Genomic DNA, 21,173 nt, shown 5'->3' with positions numbered 1-21,173 from the left:
GCCTCGTTGATTGCTTTTTGGACGTTGCGAAGGCATATGACAGCATGCCACACTCGCAGTTGCTCTAGTGCATGAAAGACATAGGAATGCCAGCAGAGCTAGTGAAACTCCTGAGGCGTCTATACTGGGGCAACAGTGTCATGACCAAATTTGGCGACATCCATACTGGTCCTGTGGCAGTGTGGAGGGGACTGATGCAGGGCTGTCCACTCTCTCCACTATTGTATATGTTATATACAGCGGAACTGGAATGTGCCATCATCCGATCCAAAACTGGCTTCAAGCTTCAGTTCTCTTGGGAGGGCATGCCTGAAGAATGGACAATTCCAGCTCTTGCCTCTGCCAACGACCTGGTACTGTTAGCTGAGGATGGACGACAACTACAGAAATTGGTTGATGTAGCAGCTAACCACCTAAAGATCCTTGGCCTCGCCTTCAACTCGAAGAAGTCATCAGTCCTGAGGTTCCCCAGAAGTGGAAACTGCACTGAGACCCTCCGCCTACCAGACAATGAGACCATCCCAACAGCAACGGCCTACCTATACCTGGGTGTTACACTCAGCACCAAGGGCGAGCACCAGTGGTGTTACGCAGAACGTGAGGCACACTTGAGGCAGACCTTCCAATGAACCAGCTACATCTTACACAGTGTTTGTGGGGGTGCAGTTGCTTCATGATGGTGCGCGAATTATAGAAGGCAGTGTACGTGCCTAGCCCGACATTCGCCAATGCAGTGCTGTATCTGTCGGCAACATTGCGAGCATGGTTTGAGCGTGCCCAGAGAGAGGTTGGCCAACTGGCGCTAGGATGCTATGGCCACGTTGCAGTGGAGGCATTGCAGGGGGACACAGGATGGCCCTCTTTCAAGGCCCGAGAAGTTGCAAGATTAGCTTTGCACGACCGCTCCGCTGCATGGGCGATACTCGCTGGGCATGTAAGGTGCTCTGATACCTGTACTTCTAGGGCATTGGGACAGTGGAGAACTTGAATACAGTTCCTTTATCAGAAATATGGCATACCCAGGTCACATGCTGATGACACCAGACAAAGCAGCGACCAAACAGCGCGAGAGTGGGTAACTGAGGCATGAACCTCCCAGTGGGGAACTAGCATGCAGGCGAAAACAACACTTGCACTGTACCAAGCCCACAAGGGAGAAATCACCATGGAACCCCCGTATGACAACAGGGACAGCAGTGCTCTGCTCTTTGAGGCCCATGCGGGAGCACTGCGCACACTTGTATACCGCCAGCGTTTTGACCCCACCCCCGACGTCCAGGTGGTGGCATATAGGGCATGTGGACAACACTGAAACAATTGAACGTTTCGTCCTTCACTACAGGCAGCTCTTACCAGACCCACAAGAGGACACCAGCATACAACAGGCATTTGGATTCACAACGGACAATGGATGCCGCACAACCACGATGTCCTTCACAAAGCACGGACTACAAAAATGGTGGAAAATGACGCAAATCAGGACTGTGAACCAGTGAAGTGCTGTGTCAACGTGTTTTGTTTTTTCTCCCTCAGCTAGGATGTAAACATTGCATCCGCCTGATGAAAAGTGTGCAGCCACAGATCATTATCATAATATCATCGAAGGCATATCTCGGTGCTCACGTGGTGCTACATTCCATTTGAAGCAAAGGCAGGCGCGCGACGTGGTACCACATTTGATGTGCACAATTAAACATATTGTCGCTGAAGGGGATATAAAGTTTGCATGGAATCTACTCAGTAAAAAAGAAAGGTTTATTTACATCATTAGATACATCCATGTTATGCCGAACACGAATGGACATTAAAATCGGATACAGTCTACTGAGGAGCTTGTTAGTGACAACTGCACTTTACCGGATGCACATATTGCATTGCATTCACTGAAAACTGTTAGTACAATACAGCACCACGTCGTTCTAAAGAATTTGGAATACAAATATAGTGTGACCCGAATGCAACAGAATGGAATGTTATAGTGTACCCGCATACAGTGAGCTAACGGTTGTAGGGATTTTGTTAGTATTCACAATGCACATATACTAAGGAAGATTAAAGGAGGGCAGAGTAAAAGAGCGATGACTTCCAGTTGATTTTATTTTCATGAAGAATTGAATATATACACCTTTGAAAAGAAAACAAGGCAAAGGAGAGCAACTGATACACATCAGCCGACATGTTCCATTGCATGTGCTCACAATTGCCTCAAAATTCAGCAAGATATTGAAATTCGTGTTCTGAGGATGCAACGGAAGGTGCACTATCACCAAGCTTATTTATCATTTCAGCCTGAATAATTTCACAAGCTAGGTGGGTCCGATACTTTTCCATCACTTTGCATTCATTAAAAGAAGGTGTGCAATCGCAGTTGCAGCAGTGAATGCCCAGATGACCGTCCAAAGCATTGTGAACACTGTGGTGCTCATGCAAACTGTCATTTGCCAGTCTACCCAACACATCTTTTTCCACATGTCAGTGGCATTGTATATAACACTCTTTCAATACGCCTATTCGTTTTCCTCCACCTGTGCGAGCTGTGAACAGCATCAAAACGCACCGTTACGAAATCGACCAAGCTTCAACCCTTGCAGGCCACAGAAGTAAAGAAAAGTGCCAGTCCCATCTACATTCCCACAGGCATTCATGTATTTCTTCCCTGATATAGCGAACACGGCTATAATGAAGAAACAGATATATGATATGAAAGAAATACATCTGGAATGAACTGAATAGCTGTGCATAGAAAAAAAGGAGCACGAAAAACTCTTCCTAATGATGATGGAGTAAGCAACGATCGCATACACTGTACACACCACACCGTTTTAACAGAGGAGCTGTTCTTGGTCGACCCTGTACCGTCGTGCTGCTTGGCGTCACGCTGGTCACGTGACCTGGGAGCGAGAGGGGGCAAGAGTGAGATGCGCCGCGCCGAGAGGGGCGAGAGTGAGGCAGACGGCTGCGCTGCGCGAAGGGGGGCGAGTGCGGCAGCCAATGCGCGTTTGCCAAAAGTAGGCCAATAAATGAGAAGCTCGGTGGGTCATAAACAATAAAAGAAGTCCGTTCTTGCTGCGCATTCGTTCTTCGAGAATGGCCAAGACTGCTTATACTCCCGAGGAAGAAGCTGCCCGACGTGATCGCCAGCGAAAGCTTGCGCGGGAACGGGCCCGCCGTCGCAGAGCCAACCCCGAAGTCCGCGCAAGAGAAGCCGAAGCTAAACGTCTTCGCCGAGAGGCTAATCCCGAAGCATATGCAAGAGAAGTCGCAGCTCAACGACAACGGATGCAAGCCGACCCGGAGCTACGAGCTAGAAAGGCGAAAGCTGAACGGCAACGGATGCAAGCCGACCCGGAGCTGCGAGCTAGAAAGGCAGAATCTCAAAGGCAGCGCCGAGAGGCCGACCCCGAAGTGCGCGCCAGGGATGCGGAAACACATCGCCAGCGCCGGAACAAAGTTCCTGGACTTCGCGAGAGTGAGGCCGCTGAAGGGCGCCACCGGAGGGAGATTCCTACCGGCGGCGCCGACGGGCGGTTCAAGATGGAATTCTTGGAATGGCATTTTGGGCAAAGCTGCAAGGTGTGCGATAGACTTTGGTTCGACAGTAGCCTGACCCAACTAAAGTGTAGTAGTAGTTGTCGAGGATTTCGACATCAACATTTTACGGGAGAACTGGATTGTACAGTACATGCGCGCATAGTGTTTGGTTTAAGGTGTTTTAGCAATGCGTAGGGCAAGCAGCCAACTACGATTAGGGGCACCTGCGTTGACTTGTGGTCTTCACGAACGTGACTGGCCTGCAGCCGACATATGTGCGCCGCTCGCTGTATACAACAGCAATCACAAAGCCGTGCCCATGCGGTGTAAGCGGCGACAACGGCGTCAGGAGAACGGTATAGGTATAGGAACATGGAAGGAACTCAAGCTTCAATGGCGAGGCAAGACCAACAACACAGACGGAACGCCCCGATAATGAATGAGATACGACGCAAACTTAAAAAAAGCTACGGCCAGTGTTCCACTCCGTGAAAACTTAAAGAACAGCTCCGCTGTTCCAACAGTTTTCACGGAACAGCGCTGGCCTTAATTTTTTCATTAGATACGACAATTCATGCGTGCGCTCTAAAAGCGCATCAATGTCATGGCTAGTTATGCATTTCTACGTACTTTCTTTCGTGACAGAAGCCATGTACGATGACTATCCAAACCGTGGTTTGCTTCTTTTTACTGACTGCATCGCGAAAGAGGCCAGGCACCAGATGCACGTACAAAAACTGGGTTGACTCGAACAAGAATGCTTCGCAGTTTGGGCTCTCGATATCGCTACGAGGAAAGGAGTTCCCAAGCTCTCTCGGTTCTTCTATCCGTAGCCGCCCGATGAAGTCACTGGAAGGCCGCGATTTTGAAGCGATACCTTCCACTTAATTTCAGGGGTGCGATCGCGCAAGTCGCTCATATTAGGCCACCGTTCGCGCTCGGTCGATCGCCTGATTTCAGTGATAACGAGTTCGGAGCGTCGCTCTTACCACCAACGTTGCACGAAAATGAATAGCAATCATGATAGCAATATAAAAAGCACGCCTACATCGCTGTCAAAGTGGCCATGCCCAATCTTGTCATGCTTTCCGTACGCTGTCGTGAAGGCGCTCGTGAATTTCTTCGGCTAGCATGACCAAGCCAAGCCAAGCGTTAAAGCAACAGCTATGGTGGCCGAGTGTAGGCGAGTAGGGAGCTTGCATGGAGTTTGTGAATTTGTAAGCCAGGAACCGGCCGAAGAAGGACCTCTGTGTTGCCTTATCGGTGTGATCGTGGGACTTCCGTGTTGGTCGTCTAGCATTCCCAACCTAATTCACAGTCCAGCCGCCTTCCTACGCAGCACGCACGATCCTGTAGCATTGTCAACACAGCGACAGTCGCAACACATGGATTCAGAATCTCCGATAGTAGCCAGATATCAGTTTGGCAAGTATTGGTCATTCATTAAGGAGGGGGGGTATTAGTGTCAATTTCGGCCTCCGCTGATTGGCTGGATCTGTGCCAGTGAGAAGGAGACTGGTTTAAGGCGCCTGTCTCCCATCTCACTGGTACCCCAACCCAGCCAATCAGCACTTCAGCAACAGCCGAAATGAACAATCCATACTCTCCCTCCCCAGTAGGGGAGAGGGATGTGACGCGGTGAGGGCGCCTTTCGCTCCGCATCGTGTACTGGAGGGTGGAAGGCTGAAATGCACGTTTAGCGAGGAAATGCGGCTATTAAAAGACCGCTGCGGAGGTGTAACAATGTAATGGCATTGGGGCTTACATTCAGAAATGCAAAGTTGGGTTGAAACATGGCCAAGGCTGGAAGTAAACCTAAGAGCAGAATGTAGATTCATTAGCATTGGGAGATCATCAAAACAAAATATAACATGAAGTGGTATAAGGAGACGTCAAATAGGCTTTTATTGAGAAATCAACCTCTCTTTATAGCTTTGATAGATTACAAAAAGGCATTTGATTCAATAGAGATACCAGCAGTCATAGAGGCATTACGTAATCAAGGAGTACAGACCACCTACATAAATAAATTGGAAAATATCTACAGATATTGCACAGCTACCTTAATTCTGCACTAGAAAAGTAGGAAGATACCTATAAAGAAAGGGGTCAGACAAGGAGACACAATCTCTCCAATGCTATTCACTGCATGCTTGGAAGAAATATTCAGGCTATTAAACTGTGAATGCTTAGGAGTAAGGATCGACGGCAAATATCTTGGCAACCATCGGTTTGCTGATGACATTTATCTATTCAGCAATACTGCAGACGAGTAGCAACAAACGATTGAGCATCTTAACAGAGAGACTGCAAAAGTGGGGTTGAAGATTATTATGCAGAAGACAAAGATAACGACGAATAGCCGGGCATGAGAACAAGAGTTCAGGATCGCCATTCAGCCTCTAGAGTCTGTGAAGGAGTATGTTTACCTCCGCTCATACATCTCCAGCCGGTCATTGACGGTGGTGCCATCGGTGCCGCAGAAGTTTCCTGGATAACGCAGCATGCACGCGGCACAGTCGACACAGGCATTGCAGAACTAGGCACCGTCTCCTGCGATATCTGTGAAGAACCGAAGCGACGGCTACTGCGAAGTTCCATTCAGAGTCGTTACCCCGTACCTTCACCAAATGCTACGAAGAGAAAGCCCGATGTACAAATGTATTTACAGCTATTTACATAGGCAAAAGTTAGCGGTAATTGCGCAGGCTGGTACAAATGTCACAGCTCTAGGAGACAGTCTGCCACTTCCTCTTCATCTCCCTCTTGTACGCACGGTCCTGTCCAAATGCACTGTAACAATATGATGCTTAATGCTTTATTGTATGTTCTCTCTCTCTCTCTCTGTCTAGGTTATAAAGCTAGATCTTGCGGATTGCAGTAGGCACAGGTCAGTGCCTGCAAGCTCCACCGCAGTCATGCAAGGGGATGCTGCTACGCAGTGCAACCAGAAAGCAGACATTGTTTTCAAGTCCACATGGTGTGAGGAAGCCATCTCCAAATCAACACAGACTGAGTTATTCACTCTGAAGGTCTCCAGGTGGACGCAGTCTGATGATCTGGAAGAAAGCTGCTGTGCCTCTCCACTGCTGGAACTGCCACTGCCAAAAAAAGGTAAGAGTGGCTACATGGACTCAGTAGTACGGCATATTCTACTTTGTTGTAGTGCAGGCAGACGAACGGGCACAAACAAAGGCACTTTAGACAAAAATACAGTACTGCGAACACGTAATGGTGCGTTTGTCTAATGTGTATTTCTGTGTCTATTTATTTATGCCTGCAATACAACAAAGTAGAAGCAAAGGTACACCCTCAAAGCATTGTAAGTGAATAATCATCATCAACAATGTATTTATGGGGGCACAAAAAAGAAATGTTAACTTAGACTGGATTTCAAAATTGCATACCTGCAATGCCCCAAACACGAGTCTTACCATGAGTGGAGCCTTGTGATATTGCAAGATTTGGACAGCATCTGCTTGGCATTAGTGAATATAAAAGTGGCTCTAACACACGAAAATATCTTCAAACTCTGATGGAATAATAGTGTACTTATGTGGCAGCTCGGACCCAAAAATTAAGAGGAACTTTCTTGAGTTTGCTTTACTAATAAGTAACTCTCTGCTGCCAAACAAATTCAGGTCGAGTTTGGAAGAATGCATGCTTCATCTGTAAAAGTGTTGCTCTTTACCATTCACAAATATTGAAAGCACCTTCACAGCCTAACAGACTAATCTTTTTGCTTTCTTTCAGCAGTGCTTCTGTTGCCTAGTAATTCAAAGAGAACCAACAATGGAGTGCAGCAAGATGCAGAAGTTGACAATATCACAAAAGAGGACTATATACTCGGGATGGATGCTGACGCAGCTTTGGGGAAACATACAGAAAGCTCTCCCATAGTCAATGCAGGGTCAGCAGTGATTGCCTATGCCTGCACATTTTGCTCACTGAAGTTCGAGGAGCTGGAGGCCTTAACCTCCCACGTACTGACGTGCCCGTGGCCTGAACCATTCCAGTGTGTCCTGTGTTCACAGACCTGTGCAGATTGGACAGCAACGCTGGGTCATCTCACATCTCACCTTGACAGCGCCTTGGCGAAGTGCCCATTTTGCGAGTACATATTTGATGGTAGGAGCTCGACCATTATGAGGCACATGCAACGGCTACACGTACGCGTGAAGGCATTCATGTGCAACTTCTGCAGGGCCACGTTTGTCAACAAGCATGACATTCTCGCACACAGCCGTCGTAGGTGCCGTGCAAGGAAGCCATGGGAGTGAGCAGAGAAAGCTTCTATAATTGAGAAAAGTAACATGCTCACTGTAATGTAGCACATAATAGAGAATTTTAGTGAAGAGGATGCAAGTTGCACCCAAGTGTTGGGGGACGCAAACCACTGGGTGTACAAAAGAACCTAAATCAAGCACAAAAGAATGCGAAGGGCCCACAGTGGTGTTGTGTCCCCCAACGGTTACATGCGGCTTGTGTCCCCTAACCTAAAGCTCTCTAATATATATATATTAAACATATACTTTTATTATAACAGACTTCTTTTTTTTGTGTATGTATGTATGTATGTATGTATGTATGTACAAATGTATGTGTATATATATATATGGTGCATCAGCTAATTTTAGCTGCAGCAAACATAATTACCTTGGTTCTGGCCAGCTATGTGGCATTTGCATATTTTTAAACTCTGACGAAAATTAGCGGGGACACCCTGTGTGTGTGTGTGTGTGTGTGTGCGTGTGTGTATGTGTGTGTGTGTGTGCGTGCGTGTGTGTGTGTAGAGAGGCGTGCATGCTGGGTATTGACAATTCCAGAATCCGTTAATTGTGCTGGCAACATTGTCAAAATAAACAAGATGGCTACGACATCCAGGTTCACTGGAGCTTTTGCTTGGTGCTGCTTTCACATGTTTCTTGTTCGTGGTATTGAACTGAGGTGTTTCGTCAAAACCGAAAGGGTCCTTGCTGCCAATTACCTTATTTTGATCGGTCTCGAGGATTGCAGTGACGAAATCACAGAAATCGTTGCGCTGTGTGTGCCAACATCCTGCCTGCCATTGAGCCGCATTGGATATTTTAAGACAAACAGCCTTTCAAGCAAGCCATAGGATTAAAAAAGGGAGGTGTTTGTGCATAACAGGTCTCTGAAAGGTGCAAGCTCTTGTTCACGGTGTTGCTCCACTGGTACATGTACAATACTCGACTGTTTTAACCTTCACTGGCAACTCCACAGTATGACTCGTGTTGTATATCACATATAGCATCTCACAATATATAGGCGGTAATGTCTGCCTTGCTTTCAGAAGCTAAATACGGATATTCTGCACCAAGGCTAAAAACTCATTTTACCTGGTCAGTGCGACGTCTTGGGATATAAAAACAAGTTAGAGTTCCGTCGTGAGTCAGGAAAGCGCGTGTGGTAATGTCTGCGTCCCATGACTGGTGCTTGTTCATGCTTACAGTACGCAGTGTTCGAGGTTGTGCTCGGGCTTGTGAACACAGCAGACAACCGCCATCCGTAAAAATTCTCGAACCCTAGTGAAACACGAGAAGTCCATAACAACCAATCAGACCAAGTTGAGTTTCTCCCACCAGGTATCCAAAATTTAGCGAAGGCTTTCTTTCAGGCAAAGTCACTTGTATTAGTGTAAATGCATGACTTGGAAATGAACTGAACCAGTTGAAATGGAACTTAGGTGTGTGCACAGTGTCAGTAAGCGAACTAGCGGCACTGTGTGTAGGTCGAATGCTCCAAAGATGGAACGAGCGCTGTTTGCTGTTGCTTCTAAATTTCTTCGAGCAAATAAACTGACAACTCAATGCGTTGAATGCAAAAACAGTATCTTCTTGCACTACTAAGCTAGAGCACACTATGGAAACGATATGTCGCCTCACAACATGCGTCTCATGATCCACTTCGGACCTTCTGAGACAGTTATCATTCCTGCTACCGTGCCTACAGACTAAAGTACATTAGCGAGAATATTTCTGCTGCCTAAAGCAGTAGTAACACTAATGCTGGGGCAGAAAGCTATAAACAAAAAAACGAAAGGAAGCTGAAACATACATCGCTATAATTTACTAAGGCACTTGCCTAAACGAAACACACGCCACGATTTGAAACGCCAGCAAGATTTTGAAAGCAATGTTCTGCTCGCCGGGAAGAAATCCCGAGTGAAGTGCTTCGAACAAACTGGTATAGTAGCAGTCGTCACTTTTTTTTCGATGCAAAGTTTCTTATCCTAGTCACTTTCCAATGCGTGTCGTCTGCTCCTTTCAAGAAAACCTGAAATCAATCATACATTTCTGTCTCCACCGTGATTACACTCGTAATGGTAAACAAGTCTTCCGACACCCGTATTTCTTTTTTCATTTTCGGACTTGTGCGTGGCGGCATCACAATGATTTGAGAACTATGAGGCATTCAGTGAATTCCACGATATTAGGCCCACTTTTGCTTCAAGCTTGAACCTGGATGGGCTGTTTCTCAGCAAGGCTGCTAGGGGGCGAGATTTAGTTGGAGTTGCCAATAATCCAAGCAGAGCAGGACAAAGAGGCCGGCACCAGATGCACGTATGACAAAAAAGTGGGTTGACTCAGACAAAACACTTCACAGCTTGCAACTTGTCTCGCAATGTTGCAATGAGCAAGAGAGGTTTCCAATCCATAGCCCCTCGATGAAATCACGCAAAGGCAGCGACTTTATAGCGATACTTTCCACTCAATTTCATGTTGCTCATATGAGCCACAATTCACAGTCAGTGGATCAGCTGATTGTAGTGATAACGTGTGGGAGTCACTCTGACCACAGGGTGTCTACCAAGTTGACATTTCCAAATTCCCCCGAGTTTTCCACGTTTTCCCTGAGCTGCTTTGAAAAATTCCCTGAATGAGGTAGAACTTCGTTTTATGTCAAGACGGGCTGACACCATGTTGCCTGATGCTGTCACTTTAGTAAGCATGTTGAAACAAAAAATGACTTAATCCAGTTTGAATAGTAAGAAGTAATACTATATTATTCAAAAAAGAAAACAGAAGGAAGATGTTAGTAAAATGCATAGCTAATAAATTATGTTCGAATAAATGTAAAACCTATTTCAAATCGAGTCGAACATTTTCAAGTAAGACTGAAAAGGGAGTGCTGTAAGGATTGGGAGGTCAATCCCACCGCTCGTAACCAGTTATCAAGATTGGAGTCGGGCATGAATTAGATGGTAGCTGGCCCATGCCGTCGTCCAACTTATCCACGCTGAGGACGTTGTTGAAGGGAAAGACTGCTTCTCATCGAGAACGAGGAATATGGGTTTATTTACAGTACCTACATAAGGATGTTGAAGTTCATCAGTAGCATGACTGCGAGAGAAAGTAGTAAGCAGCCGCACAACAGCTGTTTATATATAAACACTCTGTCCTCCCTAGATCCCTAGGTGAGGGAAAACGTTCGACCAGACATCGTAGCCGAGCCGCCTTTTAGCGGGAGGGCTATACACACACACACTTTCGCACAGGTTTCACGGTCTCCACCGAGGCCAGACGCTCTTCGCAGAACTCGGGGCTTACGTCTGGAAAGGTGCGTGGGACGGTGCCGCCAAATGCGTTCCCTCGAGAACTCCCCCGCTCACGGCAGACCAGATCGGCGGTGGCGAGTTCAGTAACAAAGCCTGGTTCGTCGAACTCATCTCGGCAATCCCGCGACGAAGAGTCCCGGATGCGGTGTATTGTCCTCCGCACACAGTAGACTTAGTGGCTCCGTTTAGCTAGAGAATGACGGTGGCTTTCCAGAAAATATCGACACCGCTGTCGCACGTACCTGGCTGGCAAAACTTTGCATGTTGGCACCTCAGCAGGCCGTTCTTAACAATGCATGCATAAGTAAATATTTTCGAAGAGATGTTTCTAACAACCAATAGCAAGCTCATCGGTATGAGGCCTGAACTTTTTCACAACTAAGATTCTCTCTCAGCAGCTTTAAAGTCAACTTCAACTGTCCAGCCCGTATAGAACATATCAGTGTTTGGTTTCACGGCTTTAAAGAGTTTATTTTGGCTTGGATGAGGGACACCTGCATGTGGGCGTGAGCCAACACATTATTTTTTTTAGCTCAAGCTCCTTCAAAGAGGCAGCGGCATGCTTCCATTCATTCCTCAATGTGCGTCGCTCCTTTTTGTTCTCACCCTCCTTTCGCCACGCTTTCGCCCCGCAAACTATTTGAAGCATCCTCTTGGTCAGCTGTACAGTCAACGTATGATTTTTTGGACTCCCTAGGGGCCGCGATAACGTCCGAAAAAAAAAAATATGAATGAATCTCTTTAAGTGCCCTTAAGGGCTCGAATTGTCACAGGCACGTCCGAGAAAGCTCTCAAGGCCTGTACACTTATTAGGCATATATCTGCGCGTGCCAGGGGAGTATAAGATCGGCTGTCCACTATAGCGAACAGCCAATTTATTATGCAAACACCCCCTGGCACGCTTCGGCCTCTGCGGCCCCAACCCACGGGCCACCCTGCTTCCAGCTTTGATCCGCCCGCTACCGCTTGGGTGCCCTGGAAATCCTGCGCCGCCTGCTTTGATGGATATAACCTCAGGTGCTCTCCTGAGGCCTCCGTTTGCCGGTTACATGTATCCTTCAGGAGCAGTGCTTGTAGAAAACGTATAATCTATCGTCGCGACTAGAAAAGGGACCCGCGACATATACAACACCAGCACAGAACATCTATGACACCAGTCTGAACCTTGGCCCTTCATACACAGCGATCACCAAATGGGGCGTCCGAAGAGGCGATTGGAGGATTGGTGAACGAAAAGTAGGGAAACGACAAAAAACGGAGACGTACAAAAGCACAGTTAGCAATACGAGATCAGAAAATTTGGATGTGGGAGTTCATAGTGATTTTTTTTTTTTATTTTTTATTGTTTAACTTAGGTAGGGCATTAAGCAGTATAATAGGAAGGGCTTGGTGGCGCAACCGACTGCCCCGTTTCAATGGAGACGCTCATAACATCCATCCATTTATCCATCCGGCTAGCATGATTAAGCCAAGCCAAGCTTTAAAGCAACAGCTATGGTGGCGGAGTGGCGGAGTGTAGACGAGTGGGGATCTTGCATGGAGTTTTGTGAATTTGTAAGCCTGGCACCGGCCGAAGAAGGTCCTCTGTGTTGCCCTATCGGTGCTATCGTGGGACTTCCGTGTTGGTCGTCTAGCATTCCCAACCTAATTCACAGTCCAGCCGCCTTCCTACGCAGCACGCACGATCCTGTAGCATTGTCAACACAGCGACAGTCGCAACACGTGGATTCAGATTCTCCGATAGTAGCCAGATATCAGTGTGGCAAGTATTCTTGGTCATTTATTAACGAGGGGGGGGCTGTTAGTGTCCATTTCGGCCTCCGCCGATTGGCTGGACCTGTGCCAGTGAAAAGGAGACTGGTTAAGGGCGCCTGTCTCCCATCTCACTGGTACCACAACGTAGCGAATCAGCACTTCAGCGACAGCCGAAATGAACAATCCATACTGCCCCTCCCCAGTGAGGAGAGGGGAGGGGTGCGCGTGTGAGACGCGGTGAGGGCGCCTTTCGCTCCGCATCGTGTACTAGAAGGTGGAAGGCTGAAATTCACGTTTAGCGAGGAAATGCAGCAATTAAAAGAGCGCTACGGTGGTATAGCAATGTAATGCCATTGGGGCTTACATTCAGAAATGCAAAGTTGGGTTGGGTTGAAACATGGCCAAGGCTGGAAGTAAACCTAAGAGCAGAATGTTGATTAATTCGTTAGCATTGGGAGCTCATCAAAACAAAATATAACATGAAGTGGTATAAGGAGACATCGAATAGGCTTTTATTGAGAAATCCGCAGAGTATAATCAGCCTTTCTATATGACTCTGATAGATTAAGAAAAGGCATTTGATTCAGTAGAGATACCAGCAGTCATAGAGGCATTACGTAATCACGGAGCACAGACCACCCACATAAATATCTTGGAAAATATCTACAGAGATTCCACAGCTACCTTAATTCTGCACAAGTAGGAAGATACCTATAAAGAGAGAGGTCAGACAAGGAGACACAATCTCTCCAGTGCTATTCACTGCATGCTTGGAAAAAGTATTCAGGCTATAAGACTGGGAAGGCTTAGGAGTAAGGATCGACAGCGGATATCTCAGCAGCCTTCGGTTTGCCGATGACATTGGTCTATTCAGCAATACTGCAGACGAGTTACAACAAATGATTGAGGACCTTAACAGAGAGAGTGCAAAAGTGGGGTTGAAGATTAATATGCAGAAGACAAAGATAATGATGAATAGCCGTGCAAGGGAACAAGAGTTCAGGATCGCCATTCGGTCTATAGAGTCTTTGAAGGAGTATGTTTACCTAGGTCAATTAGTCACAGGGAACCCTGATCATAAGAATGAAATTCTTAGAATAATAAGAATGGGTTGGATTGCATACTGCAGACATTGTCAGCTCCTGAATGGAATCTTACCATCATCATTGAAAAGGAAGGTGTACAATCAGTGCATTTTACCCGTGCCTACATATGGGGCAGGGACTTGGAGACTGACAAAGAAGCTTGAGAACAAGTTAAGAACCGTGCAAAGAGTGATGGAACGAAGAATGCTAGGCATAACGTTAAGAGACAAAAAGAGAGTCGTTTGGATCAGAGAGCAGTGGGTAGGAGCCGATATTCTAATTGACATAAAGAGAAAAAAATAGAGCTGGGCAGGTCATGTAATGCGCAGGTTAGATAACCGTTGGACCATTAGGGTTACAGATTGGGTACCAAGAGAAGGGAAGTGCAGTCGAGGAAGGCAGAAGACTAGGTGGGGCAATGAAATTAGGAAATTCAGGGGCGCTAGTTGGAATCGGCTGGCACAGGACAGGGGTAATTGGAGATCGAAGGGAGAAGCCTTCATCCTGCAGTGGACATAAAATAGGCTGATGATGATGATGAGTAGAGGCGAACTGTAGCATGTCTTGTAAAGAGAGGCTGAGACAGTAGGACAGCAGGTGAGCACCAAGGGTGTTCAAATATTTATGAGAAAAATGTGGATCCCTAGTTGTGGAAAAGGACTATACTCGCAGACAACTTTCTGTGGCTATGAAGGGAAAGCTACGGGACGGAGCTCTTGCACAGGTGTTACCACGCCGAGTAGTCCGCCAGCGTTTTACAATGCTTTTGTTTGCTCGGAACAGACGGCAAATCGACGCAGCTTCCACGTGCGACAGTTGCGCGTTTGCCCAGACGCTGAAGGGAAAAGCTGCAAAATAAGTAAGCTTTTACATTCAGTAGGGTGTTTTGTCTTAGTTAACTGTTGCTAATAAGATGTTTGTTTCCTGTAACGTGAATGAAAACTGAGGACTCTTTTTAGATGCGCTCTCACTTATGCACGCTTTGCCTCCGTAGCTTTCCCTTCATAGCCACAGAAAGTTCTCCCCGAGTATAGGTCACCGTGAGTATGCTTACTGACCTGGAGAGGCAAAGCAGAAGGGTGGGTCTAAAAATTAATCGGCAGAAAACTAAAGTAATGTTTAACAGTCTCGGAAGAGAACAGCAGTTCTCTTCCGGAAGAACAACTGGAAGTGGTAAGGGAATACATCTACTTAGGGCAGGTAGTGACCACGGATCCGGATCATGACACTAAAATAATCAGAAGAATAAGAATGGGCTGGGGTGCATTTGGTAGGCATTCTCAGATCATGAACAGCAGGTTGCCATTATCCCTCAAGAGAAAAGTGTATAACAGCTGCGTCTTACAAGTACTCACCTACGGGGCTGAAACGGAGTATTACGAAAAGGGTGCTACTTAAATTGAGGACGGCGCAATGAGCTATGGAAAGAAGAATGATGGGTGTAAGGTTAAGGGATAAGAAAAAAGCAGATCGGGTGAGGGAACAAATGGGGATTAATGACATCTTAGTTGAAATCAAGAAAAAGAAATGGGCATGGGCAGGACATGTAATGAAAAGGGAAGATAACCGATCGTCATTAAGGGCTACAGACAAGATTCCAAGAGAAGGGAAGCGTAGCAGTGGTCAGCAGAAAGTTAGGTGGACGGATGAGATGAAGAAGTTTGCAGGGACAACATGGCCACAATTAGCACATGACCAGCGTAGTTGCAGAAGTATGGTAGAGGCCTTTGCTCTGCAGTGGGCGTAACCAGGCTGCTGATGATGATGAGAGGTCACCAACCAGTGAAGGCCCTCCTCTGAATCCACCATCGGCCTCTCATATCCAATTCACCTTATTCTTGCTACACATTGCCGATTTCTTGTTGTTCTAGAGAAGCTGCCAGAATTTTTTGGTGAGTTCTTGGATATTGCAATTGAAGATCTTCCAGAAGAAAGACAAAAGGGCACTGCACTGAACCAAAGCCGTTGTCAAGTACAGCCAGTTACCCACCGTGGTTGCTCAGTGGCTATGGTGTTGGGCTGCTGAGCACGAGGTCACGGGATCGAATCCCGGCCTTGGCGGCCGCATTTCAATGGGGGCGAAATGCGAAAACACCCATGTACTTAGATTTAGGCGCACGTTAAAGAACCCCAGGTGGTCAAAATTTCCGGAGTCCTCCACTACAGCGTGCCTCATAATCAGAAAGTGGTTTTGGCACGTAAAACCCCATAATTTTTAAGTACAGCCAGCATTTAGTGAAAGCATACTAAAGGTTCTTGTTGAATGCATCCTTCAGTAGTGAAAAAAAAGGACCGCCTACCGAACATTGATTTATAACTGCTGGTGGAAAGATCAGACTGCTCCAGCACAAAAAATCTTCACTGTAGAAAATTATAAAGGTGGGGGGGTATCTGTTCTCAGGTCAGCTGGTGTAGTTAGCCCTTAGAGATTAATATTGCTGGCCTCCTCCAACTTGAACTGCCCATTCACTGCTGTGCTCCAAAATCAGCTGAGCCTCGTTTATGTCCTGTAGACTTCGTTCGGTTGCTGCCTCAAGCCTCCATGTATATGCCTTTGACATGCTTTCCATTTGTTCCTGATGGTGACTATGTGCTATCCAAGCTGAAGTAGACAAGATGCTAACCAAAAGTGTAATTGAGCCCTCTTCAAGTCCTTGGGCGTCGTGGTTGTCTGGGCCAAAAAGAATGATAGCAGCTGGCGATTTTGTGTTGACTGCCGTCAACTAAACGAGGTCCCGAAAAAGGATGTGTACCCTCTCCCGCAGATTATTAGTGGCCTCAACTGCCTTTGTGGATTGAAACACTTCTTCAATCGACCTCCGATCGCGATAATGCCATATTTCGGTTGATGAACTCGACCGTCAGAAGACTGCTTTTGTTACATTGGATGGCCTTTACCATTTTAAGGTTATGCCTTTCGGACTTTGTGATGCCCCAGCAACTTTCAAAAGAATGATGGACTCTTTCCTTCGTGACTATAAGTGGTCAACCTGCTTATGTTATCTGGACGATGTCATCGTATTTTCCCCTACGTTTGAAACCCACCTTCAGTCGCTTGGCCACTATATTTGAAGTCTTTAGGGAGTCTGGCCTCAACTCTTATAAGTGCCATTTCGGACATCACAAAGTCGAAGTTCTTGGCCACCTTGTCAGTACTGTTGATATACATCCTAATCCTGATAAGGTTAATGCAGTCAAGAACTATCCTGTACTTTGCTCAGCAAAAGATGTAGGCAGCTTTGAGGGCTCATACTCTTATTTTCGTTGGTTTGTTAAAAATTTTGTGGATGTCGCCGAGCCACTGACTGACCTCAAGAAGGACACTGCATTATTTTGGGGCCGCAAACAAGCCGACGCCTTTGACGCCCTCGTCCGTTTGTCAACAACGCCTCCGATATTAGGCCACTTTGATCTCTTTGCACGAAGTCAAGTTCACACAGACGCCAGTGGCCATGGCATAGGTGCTGTCCTCGCCAAAAAGCGAAATGGAGTCGAGCACATCATTGCCTACTCCAGTCGCCTCTTGTCCCCTTCAGAGTGCAATATCACCGAGCACGAGCACCTCGCACTGGCGTGGGCAGTGGCTAAATTTTGCCCTTACTTGTTTGGCCGCCCATTTTCTGTTATCACAGACCACCATGTCCTGTGCTGCCTATCGTCACTGAAAGACCCGACTGGTCGCCTTGGTTGCTGGGCACTCGGATTACAGGAGTATTCTTTCGTTGTGATGTACGAGTCCAGCCGCTTACATCTGGATGCCGACTGCTTGTGTCATCATCACATCAATCCTCCCAACGACGACGAACAGGATGCTAACACTTGCCTTGTGGGCATTTCCGACTTTTGCGACATTGTTAACTTAGCAGCACAAGAACAACTCTCTCCAGTCAATCATTGAATGCCTGACTTCAGGACAATCAGATCACTCCACCAGAATGTTCGTGCTTCGCGACGACATTCTTTATAGACCTAACATCAGCTATGATGAACCAGATATACTGCTTGTCCCTCGTCATCTCATGGTTTTGAAAGCACACTTGTGCAATTCCCATTAAGTAAAAAATTGTTTGTCGGCATCACTGTGGGATCCCATCTGTTGTGGCTGCTCACCCGCTCATACATCTCCAGCCAGTCATCGAAGTCGGTGCCATCGGTGCCGCAGAAGTTTCCTGGATCACGAGGATGCATGAGTACGACAGTCGACGCAGGCGTTGCAGAACTAGGCACCGTCTCCTGCGACATCGGTGAAGAACCGAAGCAACGGCCACTGTGAAGCTCCATTCTGAGTCGTTACCCCACACCTCCACCAAATGCTATAAAGAGGAAGCCCGATGTACAAATGTTTTTACAACTATTTACATGGGCAAAAGTTAGTGGTAATCGCGCAGGAGACAGTCTACCACTTCCTCTTCGTTTCACTCTTGTGTGCATGGTCCTGTCCAAATGCACCGTAACAATGTTGCTTTGTGCTTTATCATATGTTCTCTCTCTCTCTGTCTAGGTTATAAAGCAAAGTCTTGCAGATTGCAGTAGGCACCAGTCAGTGCCTGCAACATCCACCACAGTCATGCAAGGGGATGCTGCTACGCAGTGTGACCAGAAAGCAGACATTGTTTTTAAGTCCACATGGTGGGAGGAAGGCATCTCCAAATCGACACAGACTGAGTTATTCACTCTGAAGGTCTCCAAGTGGACGCAGTCTGATGATCTGGAAGAAAGCTGCTGTGCCTCTCCACTGCTGGAACTGCCATTGCCAAGCAAAGGTATGAATAGCTACATGGACTCATTGGTACGGCATATTCTACTTTGTTGTAGTGCAGGCAGAAGAACGGGTACAAAGAAAGGCACTTTAGACAGAAACACAGTACTGCAAACACGTAATGGTGCGTTTGTCTAATTTGTCTTTCTGTGTCTATTTCTTTATGCCTGCGGTACAACAAAATAGAAGCAAGGGTACACCCTCAAAGCATTGTAAGTGAATAATCATCATCAACAATGTATTTATGGGGGCACTAAAAAGAAATGTTAACTTAGACTGGATTTCAAAATTGCATATCTGCAATGCCACAAACGCGAGTCCTACCATGAGTGGAGCCTTACGATATTGCAAGATTTGGACAGCATCTGCTTGGCATTAGTGAATATAAAAGTGGCTCTAACACACGAAAATATCTTCAAACTCTGTGATGGAATAATTGTGTATTTATGTGGCAGCTCGGACCCAAAAATTAAGAGGAACTTTCTTGAGTTCGCTTTACTAATAAGTAACCCTCTGCTGCCAAACAAATTCAGGTCGAGTTTTCAAAGAATGCATGCTTCATCTGTAAAAGTGTTGCTCTTTATAATTCACGAATATTGAAAGCACCTTCATAGCCTCACACATTATCTTTTTGTTCTCTTTCAGCAGTGCCTCTGGTGCTTAGTAATTCAAGGAAAACCAACAATGGAGTACAGCAAGATGCAGAAGTTGACGATATCACAAAAGATGACTATATACTCAGGATGGATGCTGACGCAGCTTTGAGCAAGCAGACAGAAAGCTCTCCCATAGTCATTGCCTATGCCTGCACGCTTTGCTCACTGAAGTTCGAGGAGCTGGAGGCCTTAACCTCCCATGTACTGACGTGCCCGTGGCCTGAACCATTCCAGTGTGTCCTGTGTTCACAGACCTTTGCAGACTGGAAAGCAACGATGGTTCATCTCGTATCTCACCTTGACCGCACCAAGACAAAGTGCCCATTTTGCAAGTGCATATTTGATGGTAGGAAATCGACCATGATGAGGCACATCCAACGGCTACACGTGCACGTCAAGGCATTCATGTGCAACTTGTGCAGGGCCACGTATGCCAACAGGCATGACATGCTCGCACACACCAGTCGTAGGTGCCGTGCAAGGAAGCCATGAGAGTGAGCAGAGGAAGCTTCTATATTTGAGAAAAGTAACATGCTCACTGTAATGTAGCACATAATAGAGAATTTTAGTTATGGGGATGAAAGCTGCACCCATGTGTTGGGGGACGCAAACCACTGGGTGTACAAAAGAACCTAAATCAAGCACAAAAGAATGCGAATGGCCCACAGTGGTGTTGTGTCCCCCAACTGTTGCATGCAGCTTGTGTCCCTTAACCTAAATCTCTCTAATGTATATATTAAACACATACTTGTATTATAACAGACTTCTTTTTTTGTGTGTGCATGTATGTTTATATATATATATGGTGCCTCAGCTAATCTTAGCCAGAGTTTAAGAATATGCGAATGCCACGTAGCTGGACAGAACCAAGGTGAGGTTGTTTGCCGTCACTTGGAGATACTCAAATTATTTTTAATTCCGCCTAATTAGATAATCATTCTCAATTTATTATTCAACTTCTCAAATATTATGATTAGATGAAAAATGCCAATGAGAAAATTGGAGAGCGACATGAAAAATTTCTGATACAGCTTTCTGTTGCTCAATACGTGCTACATTATAGTTTTTCAGAGCGTGAAAGAATCGCGCAAAGGCACGCAAAAATGCCATGTGACTGGCCACTCGAGGCACTTTGCGTGCATTCGTGGGCTTGTTTCGCATTCGGAAAAACGCTTTTATGTAGCACGTATTCAACAACAGAAAGCTGTATCGGGAGTTCATGTTGCTCTACAATTTTCTCATTTACACTTTTCATCCAATTATATTTGATAAGTTGATTAATTAGTACTCATGTTATTAAGTATAATAAAAAAATATGAATATCTCCAAGTGACGGTAAACATAGTTACCTCAGGTCTGTCCAGCTATGTGGCATTTCCATATTTTTAAACTCTGGCGAAAGTTAGCGGGGACACCCTGTGTGTGTGTGTGTGTGTGTGTGTGTGCGTGCGTGCGTGCGTGCGTGCGTGCGTGCGTGCGTGCGTGCGTGCGCGCGCGCGTGCGTGCGCGCGCGCTGACAACTCCAGAATCCGTTACTTCTGCTGGCAACACTCAAAATAAACAAGATGGCTACGACATCCAGGTTCACAGGAGCTTTTGCTTGGTGCTGCTTTCACATGTTTCTTGTTCGTGGTATCGAATTGAGGTGTTTCGTCAAAGCCGAAAGGGTACTTGCTGCCAATTACCTTATTTTTATCTGTCTCAAGGATTGCAGTGACAAAATCACAATCATTGCGCTGTGTGTGCCAACATCCTGCCTGCCATTGAGCCGCATTATATTTTTTTTAGGACAAACACCCTTTCAAGCA

At 46.4% G+C, this 21,173-nt stretch overlaps 1 protein-coding gene and 1 long non-coding RNA gene across 4 annotated transcripts; both read left to right on the top strand.

The window, feature by feature from the left end:
• The first annotated feature begins 2,818 nt into the window (after positions 1 to 2,818).
• Positions 2,819 to 8,074, top strand: LOC126544453 (uncharacterized). 3 transcript variants are annotated; one of them, XM_050191785.3, is made up of 3 exons: positions 2,819 to 3,573; positions 6,384 to 6,645; positions 7,288 to 8,074. In XM_050191785.3, the coding sequence occupies exons 1-3, from the start codon at positions 3,088 to 3,090 to the stop codon at positions 7,809 to 7,811; spliced, it is 1,272 nt and encodes a 423-aa protein (XP_050047742.2). In that variant the 5' UTR covers positions 2,819 to 3,087; the 3' UTR covers positions 7,812 to 8,074. The 3 variants fall into 3 exon arrangements, 2 of the variants coding, with proteins under 2 accessions (XP_050047742.2, XP_050047741.2); XM_050191784.3 differs by having other exon boundaries at positions 2,820 to 3,573; positions 7,285 to 8,074; XR_011890603.1 differs by lacking the exon at positions 2,819 to 3,573 and adding an exon at positions 4,580 to 4,956 and having other exon boundaries at positions 7,285 to 8,074.
• A 4,217-nt stretch (positions 8,075 to 12,291) lies between these two features.
• On the top strand, positions 12,292 to 20,124 carry LOC126544441 (uncharacterized). The gene is made up of 3 exons (XR_011890602.1): positions 12,292 to 12,872; positions 18,452 to 18,713; positions 19,355 to 20,124. It is a non-coding gene; the product is annotated as an uncharacterized lncRNA (long non-coding RNA).
• Positions 20,125 to 21,173: the final 1,049 nt, after the last annotated feature.

The sequence above is a fragment of the Dermacentor andersoni genome, chromosome 10, assembly GCF_023375885.2.
Source record: "Dermacentor andersoni chromosome 10, qqDerAnde1_hic_scaffold, whole genome shotgun sequence".
Lineage (NCBI taxonomy): Eukaryota > Metazoa > Arthropoda > Arachnida > Ixodida > Ixodidae > Dermacentor > Dermacentor andersoni.
Note: the sequence above shows the minus strand (reverse complement) of the source record. Positions and strands in the feature narration are given on the sequence as shown.

Excerpts from the sequence above, each read along its gene's own strand:
- LOC126544453 (XM_050191784.3), top strand. The coding sequence starts at position 3,088 with ATGGCCAAGACTGCTTATACTCCCGAGGAAGAAGCTGCCCGACGTGAT. Across the intron at positions 3,574-6,383 it reads ATTTTGGGCAAAGCTGCAAG|GTTATAAAGCTAGATCTTGC; the intron begins GTGTGCGATAGA and ends CTCTCTGTCTAG. Across the intron at positions 6,646-7,284 it reads ACTGCCACTGCCAAAAAAAG|CAGTGCTTCTGTTGCCTAGT; the intron begins GTAAGAGTGGCT and ends GCTTTCTTTCAG.